The sequence below is a fragment of the Rhinolophus sinicus genome, chromosome 16 (genome assembly GCF_057876585.1).
Source record: "Rhinolophus sinicus isolate RSI-liver-muscle chromosome 16, RSI-T2T, whole genome shotgun sequence".
Classification (NCBI taxonomy): Eukaryota; Metazoa; Chordata; class Mammalia; order Chiroptera; family Rhinolophidae; genus Rhinolophus; species Rhinolophus sinicus.
Genome location: NC_142516.1, coordinates 53443307 through 53469301, shown reverse-complemented (window position 1 = coordinate 53469301; position 25995 = coordinate 53443307). Strand labels below are relative to the sequence as shown.

Below are 25995 nucleotides of genomic sequence, written 5' to 3'. Positions count from 1 at the left end.
ACCCGTCCGCCCCACAATAGTTATTCTTTTTATTTATCTTTCTCATCTACTGGCCTGGCTAGGACATCTTAGTGCTAAAGAGAAATAGTGACAGTGGAAAGTCTTATTTATAAGGGAAATGCTTCTAACCATTATCCGTCAGAATGTTTACTGTGCATAGAAAGGTACAGGTTAGAAAAGTTCTGTTTTATTCCTTTTTCTAGGAGGATTTTTGTTGTTTTGCTTTGAAATCACAAATACATGTAGCATTTTATCAAATGCTTTCTCTAAATGTTATGATGAGTTTTCATGTTTATTATTGTGATTAAATATGATTCTTATGTTGAACCAACCTATATTACTATAATACACCCAACGTGATGATGTATGATCAGAATTGCACATGCTATTATAGTATTATACCTTAGATTTCATATCCTATCTTCATAAGTGAGGCTAGCTTGTAATTTTCCTTATTTACATTATCCTGTCTGGTGCTTGTACTAAGACTTGCTAGTCTGAAAAAAATGAGTTGGGAAGTGTTTCTGAAAGAGGGAAACTTTGAGTTTGTGAGGGCTGAAATTAAGTATTATTTGAATCCTTTGTAGAATGAGCCTGCAAAATCACCTGAATCTGGTATTTTCTTTGTGCTTATACATATAAGTACAGAATCAATTCTCTTAAATGGCATATTTCCACGACTTCTTGCATCTGTTTTAGAATTTATATTTCTCTAGAAAACTATTTCTTCAAATACACTGGCACGAGCTTTTCATGCCAATGTAGTTCATTACTCTTTTCAGCCCTAATGTTCTTGTCCAATGTTTCCCTCCAAGGTGAGGTCTATACAGCTCCTATCACTCTCAACATCACATATGACCCAAAAAATAGTTAAGAACCACTGAACTAGGTCTCACCCACAGAGGTGGGTTGAGCTGTGGCTCCATCAATACCTAGAGGTCTGACCTCACCTAAGCATGTCATCCTTGTTAACGTTAAGTCTTAATAACCTATGAACATAGGAAATTAAACAAATGCAGTGTTCTAACACTGGGGAGAAGGTCCCACCTGCCCACTGAAAAATAGGAATGAAAGTGCTCTGATTTTTCAAAGTTTCATCTTTTATTCTTAGAAAATGCTCTTTCTGCTTTGATGCTATTTTTTGGATGTAACATCAGGTAGTAAGTTTGATCATTTTTATTTTGGAAAATTAAAAATTAACAGAACTATATGAGGTGTGAGCAAAACATATGGTCAATGTTTAAATTTTTTTAAAAAGTCATTACAGTAAAAGATGCATTGCCATTAATCCCCCTCCAAATACACCCCCTCACTTCAAACACACTTATCCCATCTTTCTTGCCACTTTCTGAAGCAGTTCTGGAAGTCCTCTTTCATGAGTGTCTTTACTTCATCCTCCATCATAACAACACTACATGTCACACATCGCTTCTGGTATACGGCAATTTCTGTCATATAAAAACATTACGGTGTGTCCTCATCCACCTCATTCACTGGATCTGGCACTGTGGGACTTCTGGCTCTTCCCCAAAGTCAAAACGATTCAGGACATCGAGGCAGCCATGACAGCGTAACTAAAGACACGAAAGAGGACTTCCAGAACTGCTTCAGAAAATGGCAAGAATTATGGGATAAGTGTGTTCGAAGCGAGGGGGAGTATTTTGAGCAGGATCAATGGCAATGTGTCTTTTACTGTAATAATTTTTTTAAATTTAAACATTCACCATATTTTCTGATCATACCTCGTATATATTTTTTTCAAATCTGGAACTCTGGGACCCAGTGAACTAAATAATCTCCGAGGTCCTTCATGGTCCCAATGTTATATGAGACAGAGGAAGGAAGAGAGGGTAAAGGGATGAAAGGAACTGATTTACATGTAAAAAAGCAAGTAACTTACTCAAGTTCAAGTCCTTATTTATCCAATACTTTCCTGGTTTCTGATCTTTGAATTCTACAAAACCTCCAACCTCCACCTAAATGCATGAATCTTCCAAATGTAACATTCTTAATAAATCATCCTCAGTAAAAATGGCTTCCACTTAGAAACCACTTTAACTTCAAACTCTTTAGCTTGACAAACAAGATAACTAGTCCTATCATTTTCTTCCAAAGTATATAGGTTTTCAGAACTTTCTAACTCTCCCTCTTAAATCATTCACTCATTCATTCATTCATTCATTCAACAACTCTCTGTTTCTATAGCTAAATAAAAAAATTAATCAACGAATTTGCCTGACAAAATTCTTTAACTTCAAGGACCTGGAGGCAATAAGGAAGAAAAAAAATACAACTTTCTTATCTAGGATTGGTAAAGATAAGAGAACTATCTCAAAAATGGAAAATACAGGCATTGACTATTGAAAGAGCCACATCCACCACAGAAAAGATAATGAAGGTAGACCACAAAGTGGTCCTAAAACTGCCCATCAATACCTACTGAAGTGTCCAAGTAGAAGCGGAAGGAAGAATCTTTATATTACTAACAGCAGAGGCAGCTAACATTTAAGCACTTCATATAACACCAAGAGATTAAAACACTCACTCAAGGTCACACAGCTTTAAAAAAGATAAACATAGGAGTTAATTGGGATTTTGCTGTAGAAACTAAATGGTCAGGTAGGTGGAAAGAGACTTGGATGCTTGAAATCTGCAGCCATCTGGCTCTAGGTGCAGAAGCCAAGAGTAAAAAAACTCCTCCCTGGCTAACTGCCTAACTTGACCAAAATCAGAAGGACAGTAATAAAAATTGGAAAATTGACCAAGAATTCCTTCCCCTTTGTACCCTTTGTCAGAAAGTGAAAATCCAAAAGCATAAGGAATCCTAGCGAAAGTGACAATACAGAGCAATATGTAATTTAAGACTCAACTTCAAGGTATAAACATAAATGTAAATGTTATAGGAGTTCTTCAGGAGGAAAAAAGGCCACAGATGGGTATCGTGGGGTAAGGCATAGAGAAGAGGTGAGTTTGAGATGGGCCTTGAAGGTAAATGGGATTTGGGTCAAAAAAAGGTGAGCTATCACTCTATGGAAGATAGGGAGCACACAATAACAACAATGACATAAGAAATACTGTTATTTAATCTTTCCAAGGGCCCTAGAAGAAAAGTATTATTAGTTACCCTCTTCTGTAAGTGAGGAATTGGAAGCCTAGACCAACATTCCCCAACTTTTTGGTCGCAAGACCCCTTCTACTTTTAAAAATTATTGAGGAACCCAATAATAAGAGCTTTACTTATGTGGGATATGTTTACTAAAACAGAGAAATTTTTAAATTATAAATTAAGAGATAAATTAAAATTTCCACAATGCATGACAATTTTAAGATAATTTTAAATTGTTCATGGGTCAAAGGCAACAATGGTTCTTAACGAGGGATGATTTTTGTCCCCTTGGGGACACTGGCAATATCTGGAGTCATTTTTGTTTGTCACGAGTGGAGGCGTGCTAGTGGCATCTAGTGGGTATCAGCCAGGGATGCTGCTTAACAGCCTACAATGCAGAGGAAAGCACCCACAACAAAGAATTATCCACCTCTAAATGTCAATAGCGCAGAAATTCAAAAACCTGGCTCTAGGGCCTAGAGAAACTCTAGCATGTGTTCAATAATAATCACGTACAATACTGTGCACAGCAGCATTTCTGTAACAGCTGAAAACAACTCAAATGTAAATCTAAAGGAGACTCAATACATAAATCAGAGTATATTCACCCAATGGAATATTATACAACAGTGAAAATGAACAAACCAAAGCTACTCCCAGCAATATGAATGAACCTCAGAAAGTTTAATCTTGAAATATTCAAAGCAAATGTCCATTTCTGCAAATCTAAAAAATAAAATGTAATCTGTTCCTTTAGAATAAATGCTCACAAAATAAATCCGTTTTTTTAAAGCAAGGAAAAACTGAACACAAAAATCAAAACAAGTTTCCCAAGGGAAAAGCTCATGGGATCGGAGAATCACAAAGTTCTATCTGGTGAATTCACAGAATTGTACGTCTTTTGTATGCCTCAAGCATGACTTAAAACCTTGTTTTAAATGATAAAACAACCAATACAAGTGACATATTTCTGAAAATACCTGAAAAAGTGAAAGAAATTTTAAATTGTGGCCCCTGAGAAGATTCATTTGACGTAAAACACAACAGGAATTTATCTGCAAAGATGGACTCTCCATGGTCAACTGAGGACCCAAATTTTATGAATAATACAAATCCAGCGCCCACTTGCTGACAGGGGGTCCTCGCCTACCACGTATACCACCAGGAAGAACCTTAGACTGAGGACTCCTGCACTATGCCCTGCTTGTTTACTTGTCTGAACTGACCACTGCAAGGAAGCCCTGGTTTCATCTTTCTACCAGTGGATTGAGACCTGCCCTGTCCATTCAGAACTACACAAATTATATCCTCATTTGTATCTATACCGACCAATCAGAATTGCACAACTTGGACTGCACAATTTGGAAACCTCAGATGCATAAAATTGGGAACTTGGATGGGAATTTTCTCTATAAAAGATGGCCTCCCTTTTGCCTTGGTGGAGAACAATTTAGGTTGCTACCTGAATCTGTCTCCCGGGCTGCAGTTACTTTTGCTCAAATAAATAAATGCTTTTTATTCTTTATTACAGTCTAAAATTAATTTTGGTTTACAAAATGAAAACAAGAATTTTTTAAAATTCCAATGTTGAAGCCATTCTGTAATAACAAACAAACATTCCTACTTTTTAATTTTGACAAATCCGTATTTTTGCATATTAAATGTATCAAAAGCAAGACAGACTTGCATGAACATCCTAACATAGAGCTCTAAACTGCTTTTAATTGTATTTTGTGATTTGGTTATATATTTGTACTCAAGCAATTAAAATGGAAATAATTTGCTTAGGTCTCCTCCTCTTAATCTTACTCTGCTACACAACCAATATAACATAACTATAAATACCTATATATTTACAGATTAAATGAACAGTCAAGTGTGGCTCCTTTGGTAAAATAACTTTTAAATAATCATCAACTATAACATCAACAATGACTTTAACATTAAAAGGTAATTTGTATAGAAAACATTTGCACACTAGGATAAAAATCTTTTCTAGCTGTGTGGACTATGCATTCTACCAATACCCTTTGATCTGGGAGGAAATCTTGACATCAAGAAAGTTTACAAACAGCAGTAATTCTAAATAAATCTGTTTATCAAGAAAGTTGTTTGTAGTGTTTTATAAAAGCAATTTTTCAAATGGTGATACAGGAAAATGTCATATCACATCTTACAATTCAGTTTGTCCAAGATACAGAGAAGACAGACATAACTCTGTAAGTATAAATGCAGACAGTGTTAAATCCTCTTTTGGAAGAAAATAAAAAATAAATTAGAAAGTGATAATAGAAAGTACATTTAATAGAAAAGTACCTGATAGACTATGATTACTAGACAAAGAAAGAAAAACATCTTGACATTGTTTATTTTTAAGACTAGAAAATACTAATGAAAATTGGCCAATATTTTCTTTACTATTAGAATCTCCTTCCAAACCCACTATTTTTAACTTGAAGCCAAAAGTAATCTGTAATTCGCATATCAATAAAACATCTAAGCAAGGAATAAAAATGCCTTAAAAGTTATGAAAAATGTACAAATCATTTTTAAAACATACAAACTTAACATTGTATTTGATTATGAGATTCATGACTTATGAAAAGGGCTAAAAAGAGAAATTCTGAACAGTTTTCAATAAATATTAGCTTTCAAAAAACTTAATTCTCCATTACTTCCAATTTTTTGGCAAATTACAAAATTACACAAAAAATTGGATTCCAAGAGGACCAAAAAAATACGCAATCAATGCCAACTAATATTTCAACATGAATAGAAAAAAGAATGGTACTTTTGTGACTATGAATATACAAACCTGATTTGCTTTCTAATTTCCTATTATTATGTAGTAGAGTTGGTAAGGACACACAAAACAGCCAAAGAACGCAATTTCAATAGTTTCCAAAACTTGCATTTCACATGGAGTTCCAACTAAAAGCTTGCTGGGCTTGGACTGTCTCCCTCCAGAGGCCTGGGAAGGAAGAAATGCTTCCTGGTATCAGCAAAAGCTACCTGATACTCACAGGTCCCGGATGCCCTGAACCCATGGTACCTGCTGCGACTTCTTGGCTATCACCGCCCTGCATCACCTATCATGTAGCCCCCTGGTGGCCCACGGGGCCCTGCAGCAGGTAGGCTGGTAGGCCCGCATCCCCATCAACTGCCCGACTGCGCCACCTGCGCACCTGTGGGTTCCCTGGTACCAGGGGTGGAACAGCATCACCAACAGCTGTCCAGTAAGATAACATCTGAGATTACCTATTTAGGCCTATCAGAAGAACTCACCGGAAGCCACGTAAATCACCCAGTCTTAGTTTCAAATATAAAAAACAAGGCCTAAAATTTTAAATATTTTGAAAGCATTTAAATGCAATTTAGTATTTTAACTTTGAAATTATTCCTAAAAATTCACAATCACATATACAGTATCAGCTATATCGAAAAAAAGTTTGAAAAACATCAGACACAACAATCTGATGGTCCTTGCTTGTTTCATTACTAACGAATGCAAGGAATACCATTTTAAAGAAATATAACAATTTGTACATTTTTGGTAATTACCTGTTCAAAAGACCATGCTCGAGGGAAAAGGATTTGCTACATTTTCATCCTATATGCATTATTTTGCACAGTACTTAGCACAGGTATTTGCTGATCACTTATTCTCTCGATCTTGATAACACAGGGCTTTCTTGACATACAAATGCATCTAAAAGTATTTTCAATGTCTACTAGATGAGTTTAATTTTCCTCAAAATCTCAAGTATTTAACCAAATTATAATAAACACAAATACAATCATGATACAAGCACAAAGGAAAATCATAATCTGTTGCCCAGTGCTTCTCATTGATTATAAAAGATGGTTTCAGTAAATAGAAGACCAAACCCTCACTAATGTTCACAAAATAAACTCTATCTAGGCCACATTTTGTTTGATTCATAATTTTTCTCTGTTGTCAATACAAATATCTCCATTTACCCGGTCTTTCTCCAGTTGCCTGGTCTTTTGGGTAGGGGCCCAGGTCACCTCTGCAAACTCCAACACTATACTGAGAGCTATCCTCATGGACAACTCTTTAAATACCAACATCTTATTAAAATGAACATCTGAGAAAAAAATAATAAACTTAGCATTTGCTTGGTTCTTTCCTCTATTTTACATACAATACTTCATTTTCATTCTTAAAAGTTTTCTGAGATTAGCAGACTGTGATTATTTCCACTTGAAAGATGATGAAACTAAGGCTCAGAAATGGAAATGACTTTCTGAAAGTCAGACAGCAAGCAGGTGCAATAAACTCACTGCACATTTAGTATCTGCTAAACCCAGGCCCCAAATATAACTGACCTCTTTGCAAGGCTCTCCAGCTACCACAGAAAAAATAAAACAAGTCCCACTGAATTTAGAAGAAATCTGCAGCACCAAGCCCAGATGGTTTCACAGAATCATACTCAATCTTTAAGAAACAAATCCAGTGTTATTTAAGCTGTTCTGAGCACAAGAAAAAAAATAGCAAGCTTTAAAATCCTTTAAGAAGCCAGCCTAATTTGGGTAACAAAATTTGACAATTGGCCCAAGAAAACTGAAAAACAATCACATTTAAGAGCATTGATGAAAATTTCTTTTAAAAATGAGCCAGCAAAATCCAAAGCACATTAAAATAATAAACCATAACCAAAAGATTATTCCAGGAACACAAGGTTTCGATATAAGTACAAGTCTTACATAATTTTTGGTGTATGTGTGAATGCGTGTGTATATGGGTAAGTATATAAACTACCTACACATATAAATGTAATCTGAACATACACACTATTCTCTAGCTCTACTTACTAAGAGGGTATGGAAGCAACACCCCCAATATCAACAAGCACCTAGATCTTGGCTTCTAAATATTTGGGGTAGTTCCAAATATTTAGATGAGCCTGAATATTTCACTGTACCTGAAAGGGAGTGCTCAAAGAATGATGGGACATGTCAAAAGGATACAAAATTCAATTTAAAGAGTTCCCATGGGTCAAACCTATCACAATTTAAGCATCAATATAAATAATATTAACAGATTACAACTCTGAATAAAAGAGGAAACCATAAATCCAAATTGATAAAAAATAAATGAATAAAAGCTTGATAAGGAACAAGATATTTTACATAGATTTTTCCAAAACAAACAGTACTTTTAGAGCAAAGAAATATGAGAAGCTCTATCTTAACCAAGCAATGAAAGTGAATATTACCAGTAATAGAACAAAATGAAATTGTGTGTCAACTGATAAGATGTAATTAAAAGAATACAGCATCACCTGTGATATTCCTGTCAAAGATGCCTCAAGAATTTAACCACGAGGGAACATTACTATAACAAATGCTGAAATGTAAAGGGTCTAAGGATTAGATAACAGTAATGTATCACTGTTAACTTCTTGATTTTTGATGGATATAATGTGGTTATGTAGGAAACTGTCTTTGTAGGAGATACACACCAAAGCATTGAGCAGTGATAGGGCATGAAGGCAAATTGTTTAAGGAAATAAAAATTCTTTGTACTATAATGCAACTTTTCTAAAAGTCTGAGATTGTCCCAAAGTAAAAAAAGAAAATTATTTTTAAAATAAATACAAAGGAATAAATTTACGAAATGTGAAAGATCCACGTAAAGATATATGTAAAATATCCATCATAAGGACTTAAGATCTAAATTAAATCATATACCATATTTTTGGGCAAGAAAACTCAACATCTTAAAGATATTTCTCTGTAAGTTTCTTCCCAATAAAAGTATCAGTAGAAGAATGTTCTGATGAGCCGAGGTGAACACTCCTGAGCGTCACAGAAGCCCAGCAGGTGAAAAACCCTGTTCAGATTACTCTTCAATGCTACCCAACTCCATCTGTGAGGACCTGTCACCGAACGATGTGTGCTTCATGTGCTTTTCCATGGGCCATTCTAGAAAGAGCCCTGAAGAGCTGACACGTGTGCTCTGAATCCGCGTTCTGGTTCTTCCCGTGAGTTTGATTAGGGGCGACAGTGAGGACATCAGTGGTCCGAGGCCTGTCATACCCTGGATCAAGTTCAGATTTGTGAACCTGCAATGCTGAAAATGAGAACAGGGCTATGAAGTCCCCTAAAAGTGCTGTCACTCACACACACCAACACACATCCCCCAAAAGCTCCTATCTGTCCAGCCGACTGTCCTTATTTAACACTTTTAATTTCAAGTTTTCTCATTCCTTCCTACCGTGTTTCCCCGAAAATAAGACCTAACGGGAAAATAAGCCCTAGCATGATTTTTCAGAATGACGTCCCCTGAACATAAGCCCTAATGCATCTCTTGAAGCAAAAATTAATATAAGACCCGGTCTTATTTTCAGGGAAACACGCTAATAAATAGTAAATCAATATTTAGAATACCTATTTTGTGTAGCTGTCAAATTTATTTTCAAATATTTAATTTAATCTACTAAGGCTTGAGTGTTAAAAGACTAAACAATTTCAAACATATGTTTGGGAAAATATACTGATGAGTATGCATTTAAACTATCACTGTATGTTTCCTTCAATTTTGTTTGTCTCACTAGAACTAGGCATTTCCCAAATTTAACAGAAAGAAGACATTACCTGTATACTTCCTAATTCACCCCAAAACTCTCTCCATTCCTTCAACTCATGACAGACAGCTGGGTTTTAATATGGGATATTAGAACTTCCCAAATTATCGAGCTATGGACCACCGAAAGTGAACATTCATTATCAACGTGCTTGAGCGGGGTAAGGAGAAACAGAATCTTATTTCAGAAAAAAAAAAAAAAAAAGATGAAAAACAAGGCTTGGTAAACTTCAACAGTTTAGACAGGAAAAGAAAAAAATTCAAGCTAGGAGCAAAAATAGGGTGACGATGCAGTACAAGATTACACAACATGAACGTAGAAAGTACGTCCCACCTGGCTGGGCAGGGGTCTCTAAAACATAGCTACCGAAACCTGGGCCCTATCCAGCATTTTAATAAAGGTGTTATTTTTCCTATTTGCGAGTATGTTACTGTATAGGAAATTTGGTTTTTCAACTGAGCCTTTCTGATTATAAATGTAATAATGTTCATTCTCAAAAAAATTTTTCAATGAAGGAAAATCAAAATCACCAGTAATCCCACCACCAAGTTAACATTCCAATGTGTTTTTTTAAACACATACACATTTATAAACATGTTTAAACACAACTGGGATCATACAATATATACAATTCTGTATACTGTTTTGTCATTAAACATAGAAGGCTTGGAATTATCTGTTTTTAAATATTCTTCCAAGTTGTGAATATCAATCACAGTATAGTGTTCAGTTAAAATAGCCCTTGTGCTAGACACTAGGTTATTTCTAATACTTAGTTAGCAAAATAGATAAAAGATCAATGTTTCATGAGGGGACCAAACAGCACCAATTCTTGTGGTAAGTGAACAGATGAGAACCACAGCTCTAGGGATCAGCTCTAGGGATCCACTGAACATGACACCCTTACCCAGCCAGGCTCCTTAATTCATACATTCACAAATACTTACTGACTTGCCTTGATTCCTCTTGTTTTCATTTTTGGAATTGGGTTTGTAACAAACTGAGAAAAGAAAACTGATGACAGGCCAAACCTTAAAATTCAGTGACTGACCACACACCTGTAAGGACCTCAGCCAAGTAGGGTGGAAGAGTACCGGCCATTAGAGGCCCAGAGAAACCTGGAGGATAAGACCTGAGGGAGAGTCAGGTTTAGATTTTTCTCAACCTGACCTTAACGAACTCTCCTTTGAGATTAGGCCCAAACTTCTAAGTAGAATTAACTTACAGCAACAGTCATTTCTTTTCATGGGAAATGGGTAGGGAGAAGGGGGGTGGTAGTTAAAGCTATACTTGTATTCCATCAGAAAAGACTGAGAAATAGCAATTGGGTTTCAAAGAACGGGGGAGGGGCTAATGGAAATGAAAGCTTTTCCTTGTATTGCTTTAGGGACCTGCTGTTCAAACTGCAGTGTGCAGTCCTACCTAATGTAGTGGGTTGTATCAATATTTTTATATGTGATATAGAACAAAACAGACAATATCAGTGTACAGCACAACTGGCAAAGTTCTGTTTTGTTAAATTTTTGTTTCAGTTTCATATATGTCTGTGTGTTGGGTCAGTGTGGGTAAAATATATTTTCTACTGTGTGCCTGATTTTAATTTCCTTAAGTTTTTCACATACGTAAAAGTCATTAATTTGTACAACAAATGTTTTTTCAGCAACTATAGTGTAGTACTGATAAGAATGGTGTGCTGGTGTGATAAAAGTGAATAAAAATACTTGATCCCTGCCCTTGTAGAATTCTTACAGCTTAGAAATAATCAAATAATCACATAAATATAAGATTATAAACTGCTAAGTGTTGTGGAAGGAAAATTTTAGGGAATTAAGATAGATTATTATTAGTGAAGCTGATTTAGATTGGGGAAGAGATAGAGGTGACAGGTCAGGATCCTTTAAGGAAACACATTCAGGCCGAGACCAGAAAGATGTATGGAAAGGAAGCAAGTGGGAGGAAAAGTCTGCCTCAGCAAACAGCACTTTCAGCAAGGGCCTGGGCAGTGTGAGGAAAAGAAAAGCCAGTGGGCAGAAAGGAAAAGTAGACCATCCAGAAAATGTTTAAGGGGAGCTTGGGGCAGGAGATAATGCAGGAATTTTAAATATCCTCAGGGCAGTGAAAATGATCCGATTTGCATTTTAAAAGCTCAATGAGTGGAGCAGAGACGGGAAGGAGGTGGAGCAGGCGCTGAGATTGCTGCCAGGTGGAGAAACCAGAGGACTGATCTGATACATATTTAGGAAGCAGAAGTGACAAAAATTGGTGAAGGTTTGGGTGTGAGGGCTAAGGAACCATGAAGTGTCTGGGATAACTCTTGAATGAGCAATGAAATGGGATGAAATCCATGAGAAACCCCAGAGAAGTAGAGCTGAGAAAAAAGATGGAGTTCAACTTATGTTTAAAATATAGAGATGCCAAATTAATAACTGGAACTGAATGGAACTATAAAAAAATAAAAAGGGAAGTCATCACCAAAAGGGTTTTGATGACATTGTTCTGCTCCCAAAATATTTGCCCACAGTAAAGTATAACACAAATCCAGAAGAATCTAGAATAAATTTTAAAGATTCTATGGAGCAGCAGTTTATAAACACCATAATAGCTGAAGCCATTGTGTATCTGTAAATATAGACAGCAACAGTATAACTAAACATTCAGACTCAAATAATCCTCTTTTATGAATTCTAGAGACCACTTGCCTACTGTGTTCACTGCTGTCTGCTCCACAACTAACAGGAAGAAATGTACCCATTTCTAGGCAGGATAAACCACCAAAAGAAGATAAATAGTAAAAATAACAAGCAACAGTGCAAGGAAGTCTGTAGTACTTACTAAGAGACATACAAATGTATTAGTAAGGAAGTTTCTCAAGCAAAAATGGAAATGAGTTATTTAGCACATACTTAGTTCTCATACGCTAACAGAATCAGATGCCAGATTCTGTTCCTTAAGAATCAGCGAAGGCCGGCCCGGTAGCTCAGGCTGTTAGAGCTCCATGCTCCTAACTCCGAAGGCTGCTGGTTCGATTCCCACATGGGCCAGTGGGCTCTCAACCACAAGGTTGACAGTTCAATTCCTCGAGTCCCGCAAGAGATGGTGGGCTGTGCCCCCTGCAACTAGGAAAATGGCAACTGGACCTGGAGCTGGGCTGCGCCCTCCACAACTAAGATTGAAAGGACAACAACTTGACTTGGAGAGAAGTCCTGGAAGTGCACACTGTTCCCCAATAAAGTCCTGTTCCCCTTCCCCAATAAAATCTTAAAAAAAAAAAAAAAGAACTAAATTTAAAAAAAAAAAAAGAATCAGCGTAATTTCAGTACCAGAAATCTCATCCCTAGGCAACTTATAGTAAGTATCCTCACCATTCTCTAGAAGTCCCTAGATATGAGAAAGAATCAAAATGTAACAAAAGCTTGACGTTGAAGCTATAGTAAAATCTCATCTAGGTTATTAAAACAAAATAAAATAGGTTAGAAAGAAATTTACCAAAATGGCTATTAGTGATGATTTTTGTTTTTTCTCTAAATTCTCCTGTTTCCAGATTTTCCTACAAACATGGGTTTTTATTTTTTTCCCTGTTCATGAAGGGATAGATATTAACAGGATACAACTCAGACAATGCAGACACACCTGAAAAATTGCCCTTAATTCCATCACCCAGAACTAACCACTTTCAATATTTTGTGTGGACTTTTTCTGTGTATATATGAGGGTGTAGAGCAAAGGGTGATACACAATGAATGGTGTAATTGTTTAAGACTATGAAGGAGATTACAGAATGTTTCTATGGCAAGTGTACAGGATTGAGGAAAGACTAAGTTGACGAAGTGACAACTGAGCGGAGCTACCAGACAGATAAGGGGAAATTAACCAGACGAAGAGCAGGTAGGGGTAGTGGTCCAGGCAGAGGAAACAAGGATGTGCGCAGGGTACCAAACCCAACACAGCCGGGAAACTGGGGGGAAAGATGAGTTTGTTGGAAAGGAGGAGACTGACTGGACTTACTGAGCGAGCTGAGAGCTACCGTGTTTCCCCGAAAATAAGCCCCAGTTAAGATCTCAGCCAGACAGATGCATTTAGGAACTGTTCTCATTGCTTCAGTGGGCCTAGTCCTTCTCCCTGCACGGTGAACATAGATTATCACCATCTTCTCCCCAAAGGCAGGGAGGGTAGGGGCAAAGGGGACTCTTTGGGGGAGTTGGGGGAAGTAAAAAGACAATTATCCAATATTTTAAATTTATACTAAAATGTAAAAGGTTCCACAAACCCTTCTAGATCGGGAGGGATAAAGATGATACAGTGACTTTACGGCACAACGCCCAAGAGATTCCTATTCAAAATGGGAGTGAGAAGATATTCACATTTAATAAAAGGAAACGAATTTAAAAAGATTGAAAGACCTACATTAGACACTGAGTTTATTGACAGTATGGAATATACCTGTTTTATCACCATATTTCTAATATGTAATAAATAAATATCAAGGGAATAATCATTAACTGTGCTAACAGAAAGGGATGATCTTAATGAAACTCAGACAAGAAAAAACCAGCTCTATCTGCAGCACAAAGCCCCCCACAGAGAATTCTGGCCTCTGGAGAAATGGACTTGGTAGTGGGGCAGGCAGGAAAGGGTCAGCAGGCCCCTTAAAGGCCTAGAGACAGTGTCCCTCAAGGCTAATTGCCCCCTCCTTGCTTATTTATTCATTCAGGAGGAAGTGTTTAACCCAGCAATTCCACCACTAGGTATTTATCCAAGAGTAAAGAAAACATATATACATACATACACACACACACACACAAACACACACAAAACTAGTTCATGAAAGTTCATAGCAGCATTACTCATAATAGTCAAAAAGTAGAAACAAATCAAATGCCCATCAACTGGTAGATAAATAAAATGTGACATATCCATACAATGGAATATTATTAAGCCATAAAACGCAATGAAGTACTAATGTATACAACATGGATGAACCTTGACAACATTATACTCCGTAAAAGAATCCAGTCACAAAAGACCAAATATTATGTGATTCCATTTATGTGAAATGTCTATAATAAGCAAATCTACTGAGAGAGAAAGCAGATTAGTGTTTGCCTAAGCCTGGAGGGTTGGGGAGGTGGACAGAAACTGACAAAACTGCTAATGGGAACAGGGTTTCTTTCTGAAGTGATTAAAAATGTTCTAAAATTCATTGTGGTGATGGTTGCACATGAATAGTACACTTTAAATACGTGGACTGTATGATGTGAGAATTACATCTGAATAAAGCTGTTATTTAAAAAGAGAGGAAATTTTAAGCACCTCAGGCACCGTGGTAAATCACTGAAAATACGATAAAGAAAAAAAACACAGAATCTGTCCTCAAAGCTCTAATCTTCTGAACAGGGAGAAAAGTCAAGAGGCATTTACAAAACAATGAGAAAAGAAAAGAAAAAGACTAACCTAACCTAGCCCAGCCCTGGGTGATCCAGAAGGTGGACAGTGTGCAAGAAAAAAACAATACACCAGATTTTCATTCTTAAATTGAAATCTAAAAATCTAAAAAGCATTGTAAAAAATTAAGTACATGTTCAGCTTATTAAAATCTTCATTTCCATAAAATGGTTAGTGGACTTTTTAAAAAGTATTTGTGCACAATGCTTAAAATATATATATATATATATTTTTTTTTTTATTTTTTTTTTAAATAAGGGCGCAGCTCACAGTGGCCCGTGTGGGGATGGAACCCACAACCTTGGTATTATTACATAGCACCACAGTCTAACCAACTGAGCTAACCAGCCACCCCTAAAACATAGAAAAACAACCGATTAAAGTCTGTTAATGTGAAACAAGTCTCCGATTTAAATTGCATTGTATTAACAAGTTCGTGGAATGCTGTAAAGATTAGAAAAGTTGTCAAACTTTTCATAACACCTTAAATTGGGAGAAAGAGGGCCTAAAAAACCGGAACCCCCATGAAATACATTCCAAAACAATCCAGGGGGATGGGAGGGGAAACATCAAGGTAGAACATGAGTAATGATCTTAAAGGAGAACCGAGTGCTGCAAAATAAAAATGGACCTTTAAGAATTAAAGCCACTAATTTTCAACCACAAGTTTTCGAAATGAGAATATTAGTAACCGTTGCCATAGAAACAGTGAAGGCGAGTTTCCAGGGTTAAACATAAAAAAAAAAACAAAAACAAAAACAAACTACAAATTCAAGTGGGTAAAATAGGGCAAAGTTTTGCAGGCAGCCTACCAGAAACTTTCACCGAGATAAAGATGGACCAACTACAACTTCTAACCTACACTTCCGAAGCACTGCTCTATCACCTGGCGTGGTAATTTACCAAGTGCTAAAAAAAAAAAGTTTGCCCTCCCTTCTCCGGGAAGTAGAACCAGACAAAACCCCTCCCAGGCATCACCCACAACCAAAGCCACCCGGTGCAGACGTGCACCGTGCAGCTCAGGGGGCGACTGGCTCCGTGTTCACCCGGAAAGCAACCGAATCGAGTCCTGCTGGTTTCATTGGCTGAGCTCAGAGGAAAAACCCAAACTCAAGCCCGGAGCCCCAGCCTACCTGGCTCCCTCCTCCACATCCCCACCCCACGCCACGTCCCGTACCTGGCATTCCACGCGACCCGATCCAACTCATACTTATTAAGCACCCACTGTCTACACTGCATCGTGGCGTCGGGCACTGCAGGAAGAAATGGCCTCGTGCCGGAAAAACCGAAAGGATAGCCACGGGGACCGAGGATCAATCCCGGATAGAGGCTGGCTGCCTGCGACTGGGTGTTATGGAGAGGAACCCCCACCCTCACCCCACGGTGGTGACAATCCCAGAGAAGACATGGCCCCGAGGGGCACAGCAGGCCCTGGATCCCCGAGTCCGCCAGAGACCTGGCTAGAAGGGGAAAGGAAAGGAGTCAGAATCTCTGGACCACCCGCGCGCTCCTCTGCGCCAAGGAGCGCGACCCCGACTCCGGCCCCCGGGAGAACCGCGAGCGCGGGCACCGAACCCTGATGAGGGCCGGAACGGGCTGTCACTACCTCCCGCTTCCCTCCGCTGCGACCATGGCCGGCCGCTCACTCCCCAGCGTGACAGTCACGGCGGCCGCATTACAAGAGTCTCCGATCCGGCGTCTCGGCTCCATCGGACGCCGGCACCCCAGCTGCCCAACGCGAAGGGGGCAATGCCGGGAAGACTGCCCGGGCCCTTCCCCCCATCGTCCCCATCCCCCAGCTCCGGAAAAGCGGTTACCTGGCTCGCGGGTGAGGCGAGGACACGACCCCGAGGAGGAAAAGGAGACGGAAGACGGTGGCCTCCGGCCCAGGGAGATTTGGGAAATTTGGAAGACTAGTTCCGCACTGGGTGACAGCTGTTCGCCGCGCACGCGCACCCGGCCCAAGACGCCTAGCCCTCCGCAGTTCCTCACCCTCCCGTCGAGGGATGGGAGGCAGCGGCGAAGGCGCGCGCACAGCGCCAGCTGGCTCTCCCTGCGCGAGGGCGCGCGCGCCGTCACGTGACCACTGGGACCCGGCACTTAGTGGGTCACGTGAACTTCCAAACAGCTTAAAGGTGCCTAGCACCTTCTTACTTTGGCCTTAATCGTCCGCGCTATTCTTAACCTAGGCGCGGTAATACGCATCTTGTTCTCTGGGGACGGGCAAGTCCATTTTTTCCCAGAGTGGGAAGACACTTGAGCAGAAGGAAAGAACAGGTGCACAGAACCTGGCCCGGAAGCGCTGACCGGGTTCCCGCAGGGTTGTCCCTGATGGGGTCCACGCGCCACACGTCGTCCTGGGCTCCGACACGGGCCTATGGCGGCCTCGGGCGCGCGGACGTCAGACTGGCGTTGCCATGGGTGGGGCCTCAGAGTGCCCAGCCGAGCCTGGCGAGGATGTCCGGGCTCGCTGCTGGGCGGCAACGACAGCTTGTTACTGCCGGGCTTCTGAGGCCCCTAACCACAATGGGTGATCCCGAGTGAGCGAAGGGGTGTGGTGTCCACCTGCCAACCTTTTAACAAGTAACTCAAGCCGAGGCCGCGTTGTTAGCCTATGGGAACGAAACTCCGGGATCCAGGCACCTACGCGGAGCACTTCCCGCCCTGCGCAGATGTGCGCTTGAGCTGGGGACACCCGAGGGTGTCCCCAATAGGAATCCGGACCCGGGGGGGTTTCCCCAAAACTAGGGGTGACAGCAATTTGGCCTGAATTGTAGTAACAGGAAGTGCAGGTGCCTTCGGAACCCCGAGAACGTGCTTATATTAGCTTGCCACAACTTGTTGCTTCTGCGTTGTAACTCCGCCTGCCAAGGTGTCAGAAGGAACCACACAGGCTGAGCACCAGATGTTTTGCAAAACTAAACCCTTCTTTTTTTTAATTTCGGCGGAGTTCCCATCTGGGTCTCTTGTGGCGTTTCCCCTAACGTGTTTTTAGCTAAGAAAGAGTGGGCAGATCGTTCAACTAAGCACACTTGGGCCGTCAATATGCTGGGTTTTCTATTACAATCCACTGATTTCGGCTTTATAAAGTATCTCAACAGGTCCACTTACCACGCCCTGGAAGTTTTTTCTCGCTGGGAGGAGCATTTTGAGGACAGATGAAATGTGGTTAAGTAAAGCTAATAGGATTATCGGACACCACATTTCTGTAACCCACATACACGTCTGACACTTGGCTAATATGTACACTCAACTAGGAATTTTCCAAATGTGTGTACTATGAGGATCCCAACCCCCCTTACAAGTCAATTGGATATGCTAAAACAATAAACCTATAAAACTTAACATTTATTTAGGGCTCACTGTGAGCTTGACACTGTCTTAACTTCACATGTATTAACTAAATTAATCCTTGTACTCATTCAATTATGTCCTTGTTACAGATATGAAAATTAAAGTATGTATACAGATTAATAAATATGTCAAATAGCTACTACAATCCAGGGTCCTTAGGAAGCCATATGCTGTATTAGACTAAGAACCTTCTACACCAGAATAAAGTCTGGAAACCTGAATTCCAGTCCCTTCACAATTTGCAGATGCATGATGTTGCACTAATAACATTTGTTGAACACAGTAAGTCAAGTCTCATTTTTTTAACCTAAAAAATGAGGGTGACATACCAGCTTACCTGACTTCGAGCATTTCTGAATATCAAAGAAGATAATGTGAAATGTCAAAACACTTCAAAAGCTATAAAGTACTGTAAATCTGTAAAGCACTTCGTTTTAGAAATTGAAATGAGCCTACCAGAAAAATCAACTGGATTCATGGCACAGAGGACAGTGTTGTGTCCCTAATGTATCAAAATACCTCTATATTGTGAATTAACAATGAAAATTAACATTTTAGCCATACAGTTGACTATTTAGGCCCAATTTAAAGCTCCAATTGCAATATAATATTGTATGTTAGCTATATTTTTAATAAAAATTTTTAAAAATAAAATTGTTCAAAAAAAAAAAAGAAACTTCAATTGCAATAAGTTGGAGGCTGTATAATGGATATACAGATTCCCCTTAAAGCTTATATGTTATGTGTACTATTGTTTAGATCACCTTAGAGACAATACTTACACACTTTTTATAATATGTATAATGCAGTAAATTAATACACTCCTAAATAATATAGTCTAATTTTTAATATATTGAAGTCCATTAGACTTGTAAATCTGAAGAATTAAATAATAGCAATACTCATTAATGTTTATAGTTATTGTTATCACATATGTATGTTATTTATACAGATATGCTATAAACCAAGCAATAACTAGATGTTTAGATGATGTTTTAAAGGATCACAGTGAATATAATAGTGAGTACTAATGAAATTGGAAACCTTGGTGGCTGTTTTTCTCTGTGTCCTGTGTTCTAAAGTTCAGCCAATTTAGCACTCACCTGTATGATTAGAATATTCTCCTAATGATCTCTCTACCTCCAATGAATTCTCTATCTGCCCCTTCCCCCTCCAGCTCATCCTTCTGTACTGCAAACCAAAATTATCCTCCTAAAGTAAAAATCAAATCATAATTCCACCCAATTGAAACACTTCATTAATTCCCCATCATTATCAAACTTTTCAGTCTTTTCCACTAAAGGAGTCACAATGCCAAAAAGAGTATGGTGGCCAGGGGTTTGGGGATAGAACTTTGAAGTGACTTAAGCTTCCTGTGTAAATTAAATACTCATTCAATCAGTTTGGGTACCATTATACCTGCATGTGTCTTAATATAGGAATACCAAAAATTACAAACTAGTTAAATCATTTAATTTTCCCATCAAAATATTTGAATAAAATTAAAGCTCTGGAGAAATATATCATATTTTCCTTAGGGCTTCTAGTTCTCTCTGGGCCATTGCCCTAAGCTTGTACATGTGTGCATTTGGGAAGGTGGGGTATCAAAGGAACTAATAAGGTAGTTTGCTTTTCAGACCAAGGAAAATATTGGAAATTATTTATGACATCCAAATCATAACACAATATTAAAAACTAAATATTTGTTCAGTTTAACAAATAAAAATAAAACCACAAACCTAAGCTGAAGTTACAAACTCTTGAGTATAGTTTCAATCAATCCTACTTTTTATTATTATTTATTATTGTCATTTATTATTATTTGTGCTGTTTTGTGGATAGGTATTGGATGGTGATACAGCCATGAACAGGACAGATGTGGCTTTGCCCTTCTGGAGTACACAGACAAGCCACAATGAGATACCAATACACACCCACAAAATGGCTAAGGATACAAAGACTGACAGAAACAAATATTGGTGATGATATGGAGAAACATGAACACCAATAGAAATACATATACATATGCACCAAAGACATATAGAAGAAGGTTTATAGCAGCATTACTTGTGAAGTCCCAAACTGGAAACAGATATAAATGCTGATACATTTATACAACAGAAAACTATACACTAATGAAAATAAGTGAATTACTGCTACCCAAAAAAGAATGGCTAAATATCAAAAATACAGTGTTAAGTGAAAGAAGCCAGACCCAAAAAAATACATGCTGAGTGATTCCATTTATATAACATTTAAGAATAGCACTATTCCATAGTGTTAAAAGTCAAAACATTGGTTGCCTTTGAGGAAGAGAAAGGAAGTAGAGTGATTGGGAGGGAAGAAGTAAGAAACCTATAGGATGCTGGTTATGCTGTATTTTTTACCTGGGTGGTAATTGTGAAAATTCATCAAGCTGTATATTTATGATTTGTGCACTTTTCTATGTGTGACATTTAAATCAAAAGGCTTTTTAAACATTTAGTGTGTTAATTTTTGTATATTTTTTATTATCTACTTTCTTACCTACCCACCTTTGATAAATGGACAATCCAGGTTAATTTAACTTGATAAACTAAAAGGTAAAACTTCTGAAACTTCCCCTTCTTTTTCCATAGAAATTTTTGTTTTTTTTTATTTAAAAAGGGGAAAACTTTAAGGCAAAAACAAGTGAATGGGAAACTGAACTCCTTTTTCCTTTTGGTCCTATTGACGCTTAAGAATTTCAGTAACTGAAAGGATTTTCTCTCCTTAACTCTTTGTTTCCTTTACTTAGATTTTTTGTTTTTGTTTTTTTTAACCAGGGTTGTCAGTAGCTCAGAATGAAATGTAATACTCCATTACAATAATTTTGTTAGAGTAAGTAGGTGTTTTTTTTTAGCTTTTCCAGTATATATATATTTCAAATCCTGTTTAGCTGTAGCCAAAGACTATATTACATTTTTAATAGTAAAAAGGGGATTATTTTTAAAATATATTCTTCCTAAGTTTGCTGAAATCACTTCAGGTTAGTAAGGAAAGCAGCAGGTCCATTTATGACAGCATATGATAATGTCATCTGTGTGTTAACCAACTGCTGTAGTCTGTAGGCCAGAGGATTTCCTGGGAAGGAGGTGCATTGGCTTACACTGTAGACTCAAAAAAAACTTGAGAGTAATAAGTCTATCTAAAAAAAAAAAAAGTAACTCTATCTAAACACATATCTAACCAATAAAGGCCATATAATTTCCAGTGTATTGAAGTGTATGTGATTTAAACCAATCTATAGAGAAGACCTATTATTCACTCATTCAACTCTTACCAAAATGTGCTAGGAAATAGTACTCTGGCATGAATTATAGAAAGGAAATGATCTCTACGGTAGAGAAATTATTGTGACCTTAATCCAATCAGAATCAAAACAAATTCTACTGATTTTTTTATGTATATGCATATACCTTATCTGTGTTTCATTTCATCCTAGGTTAATTCTTATTTTCAATAAAAAAAAATTGCTTTGGGGTCTTCAGCAAGTTACTCTTAAATGATAGACAAAGAGGCTGCTTTCATTTACGTTTATATGTCCTTTAAGTATATACTACCACTTTGGAAAACTGACATTATCTGCTAAAGTTGAACATATGCATACGCTGCGACCCAGCTGTTTCTCTCCCAGGTATGTACATAATATATACATGCACCAAAATACATATTAAGAGCAGCATTATTTGCAATCGCTGAAAACGTATTACTAAAGATAAAACGTGGAGGTCAGTGTTTATAAATTTAGTAACCATAGAACAAGGTCATGATTTCAGGTAGAAGCCAGGTATGCTTTCTCTTAGGCCTGAGGTGGAGGCCTTCCAGGAATAAGATATAGAAAAGAGTTTTATGCCCTTGAAGTGGTAGGGAAGGTGGTCCAAACTGACCAGGAGGAGGTGGAGGTGCTCGTGGTGAGCTTGTGATGGGCAGTGCTGAGAAGGGTTGGAATTTGCACCAGGGTGAACCAAGCCCTCCATTGTTATGGAAGGGGAAGAAATTTTTTGGATATTGATTAGTATGCCTCAGGATTACAGTCTAAGCACATCACTTCCATTATTGGTCACATAGTGCCAGTAATTTCACAGGCCATCTTTCATCACTGAGAAGAAGTACTGTGCCCCTCCACCCTCAGGCATGAACTTAAGAGATTCCTTCATTGAGGGAGACATTAGACATTGTATTGCTATTTGTACAAAGTCTCTGATCATAATAGAAAACAAAGCACTTGGCATCTTAGAAATGAAATTGATGTATAATTGGAAAGAGACCATAAAATGTCTTCTTGGAGTTGCTTTAACAATCCCTGGTTTTCAGAGTATTACCAACTTTTTTGTTGTTGTTGTTCCTCTATTAACTTCTGTCTCAGAAAGGTGGCATGCTGCATCTCTCCAGCATGGCTCTTTCATATCACAAACAAGGATCCAATTATCACGGGTATTGTTGTAAAGAACAAAATGTTGCCTTATATTTTCATATTCTATAGTTTACCTCTGTTTTGTTGAATTTACTGATTTAATATTTCCCTTCCTTTGTTGACTGCTCCTAATCTTTTCTGCTCAAATTCTTCCAGTAAGGTATTCTCTCTGATCAATGAGTTCAATTTTGAGCTTGAAACTTTATAAGATATTTTCTAGAGGCATTACACTGACTACAATGAAAAAGTATCCTGTTCCACCTTCCTTGGGTTCTCTTCCAATCAAGCATAATTGACACTTCTTCACTCAGCTAAAAGTTGTAAATGGTGCCTCTCCAATATTAATATAGTTCGGGCCTCTCGCATATCCATTTCATTTCCTGTTGTGATTAATTGCAAAATATGGCCACAAATTCCTCCCATGATCCTATGCAATACGACTTTGAGCCTCCTCCCATCAAGAGGTTGCCTTTTTCCCCACCCTTTGAATCCGGGCTGATCTCATGACTTGCTTTTATCAACAGAATGTGGCAGAAGCAGTGTTATGTGACTTCCAAAGCCAGGTCTTAAGAAACACCGCAGCTTCTACTTTTACCCTCTTATGATGCTGCTCTGAGAATAGGAGGTCACATGTAAAAGAACTAAGGCTCCAATAGACAGCCAGCACCAACTGCCAGACAGGTGAGGGAAGGACATTCCAGCCCTAGGACACCTAAATGTAGCTGCAAGAGTGAGCCCCGGCAAAACCGGCAGATAAACTGTTACCCAACCAATAGAATCATAAAAAATAATAATAAATCACTACTGCTTTAAGCCAGGAAGTTGTGGGGTTATTGGGGGCAATAGATAACTGACAGAACTGTTTTCTCTGTCACTTTCTCACCTTGGTGATGCCCTGCCTCTCCCTTGTCTAATTCAGAAAATACAATTTATTTCCAATTACTTTTTTCCTCAGTTTCAATTGATCTGCACAAGACAATTATTCAAAACTTTAGCGACATCACTTTTGTAATCAAGAGATTCTTCCCTCTCTCTGTCAGTTTTTCCTGAGCTTGACGTTTTGCTCATTCCAACTTCCTCTTTTGAAGGGAGCCCACATTGACTTTCTCTTCAAGCAGTTTTGTTTCATTAGAGCTATCTTAGCTCTGAAAGGTTTTTTGAATCCTTTCTCATTATTTTTATATGAACTTAAAACGTTTCTACAGATTTATTTATTTTCTCTTCTTAGTATATACCAAAACAAGTTTTTTTCACTAGCTTTATATTACTTTCTTAAATTTTCCTGATTTTAGCCAGTCCCTTCCACAAAGAGGTGCTTTCTTATTTTATTGGCTGTTCTCTTCAAGCGAGTTCTTACTTTTTGAAACTTCTGTTGATATTCTGACACCTTTTCAGGAATTTGTTTTTATTCCTTTAAATTGAGGTTTATCCTTCTCAGCAATTGACGTTTAGATACTTGATGTAATCTGTTCTTTTTCGGAAAGGAATCCTCTCCAGACTGAAGGTCAAATGCTAGAGAGGACTGATAAGGACAACATTCCACGGCATCCCTGTCACTGCGGCAGGTTAGCGTCTAGATTGCGCGCAGCACAGACCTGATCTGGGCTCCACGGGGCTCCAGGCTAAATCCTTCAAGGAAGTGAAGGCCCTGTTTCTGTGATTTGTTTGGAGCAGTGGTTCTCAAAGTTTTTTTTTGTTTTGTTTTGTTTTTTACAGGAATCGGCAAGTTTAAAACTATTTTCATGATAACACTAAGACTTTACTTGCCCTTTTTCGCTTTCATTCATTCTCTCTAACAGTGGAGTTTTCCAAAGGTGCGATCAGTATTAATTTCACCACTGCTCTGAAGGCTAATGGAATGTGCGCGCTTCTGTAGTAGTGTGTTTTAAATTTTTGTTTTAAAATCCAATACTATGATAAATCTCGATGGATCTACCCACGAAGACAATTTTCAAGAGTGTTAAAGAGGTCCTATGTTTGAGGATTGCATGAGAGAATTTACCTTAAGAAAGATTAAATTTCCTTAATTCTCATCCTTTGACAGTAAGTCCCTCCTTGAAGCGCCCTTTCCTTTCTAGGGGCCTTTGACCCTGAAGAGGGGTCCGGAGCTGCTGCTGCGGGGCATCCCCGCGTGGGCTGCCGGCCGAAGCCACAGCCGCGGGGTCCGGGTGGACCAGCGGGTTGGGGGAAGATGCGTGGGGTCAAAGGCGAAGGGGCAGCAAGGGACAGGCCCTGGAGTAGGAGGAGGAGGCGCGGGCCGTGCTCCGCTGGGCCTGGACCTCCGCGGGGCTCTCCGAGGGCGCAGGCGTTTCCTGCCCGCCCCCCAAACCCGGCATCTCCTGTGCCTGCCAGTCACCTCCCAGGTTCCCAACTTTCCTGCTTCCCCTCCATCCCTTCCCCAGGAGCAAATCGGTTCCTGAGGTGTGTGTGCCTAACCCTACCTCAAGGACAATACAGATAGCCTTTCTGGGAGAGGGGTGTGGGATGTTTTTTGCAAAATATAAACGGGGAGATTGCCTTTCTATTGCAGGCGTTTCCGCAATAACTCCAAACATACGGTCCCAAAACACAGTTCGGTGCGTTTGCGGACTTTTGGGACTTTTGGGGTAGACCACTGAAAACCCATGAGAGCGCTAACAAGCCCATTGTTTTGCATCCGGAACATTAACAATCCCTTGGCTTGCACAGGTAAAAGTCCTGGGGAATGTGTGGCGGCCACTCTTAGTGGATCTCTGGTAGCCTTAGTTAGACACTAAGGAACCAGCTTCCTCCTTACACCAGGTAGGTTCCCGAAGGAATTACAAACAAATTTCATCAAAAATTATAATCTTATCTGAGGGATAGCATTCTTTATTACATTTTATTAACACCTAGAGAAATGTCTTCAGAATTTTTCATCTGCATACATAGCTTATCAAAATAATTTAACATGGTGGGAAAGTGTGTGTGTGTGTGGGGGGGGGGTGGGGGGGGTTGCAGCTACTAACCCAGCCACCTTTTTTCACCAAAACAGAGACTTCTATAGAATTTTCAGCTTTTCTGTAAGG

General features: G+C 38.8%; 1 protein-coding gene across 5 annotated transcripts in view; it reads right to left on the bottom strand.

Annotated features, from left to right (window-relative positions):
• Nucleotides 1-25995, bottom strand: part of KDM4C (lysine demethylase 4C) — a 383956-nt gene that overhangs the window by 329568 nt on the left and 28393 nt on the right. For 2 of the 5 annotated variants that reach the window (XM_074330450.2, XM_088793098.1), the window contains exon 1: nucleotides 16337-16355. The exons of 1 other annotated variant lie outside the window; for it this stretch is intronic. In XM_074330450.2, coding sequence (XP_074186551.2) covers nucleotides 16337-16343 — 7 coding nt within the window. In that variant the 5' untranslated portion in view covers nucleotides 16344-16355. Of the gene's footprint in view, nucleotides 1-16336; nucleotides 16356-16765; nucleotides 16787-16976; nucleotides 17240-25995 lie in introns of those variants that run through there. 2 more of the 5 variants (XM_019727138.3, XM_088793096.1) reach the window with 2 other exon arrangements.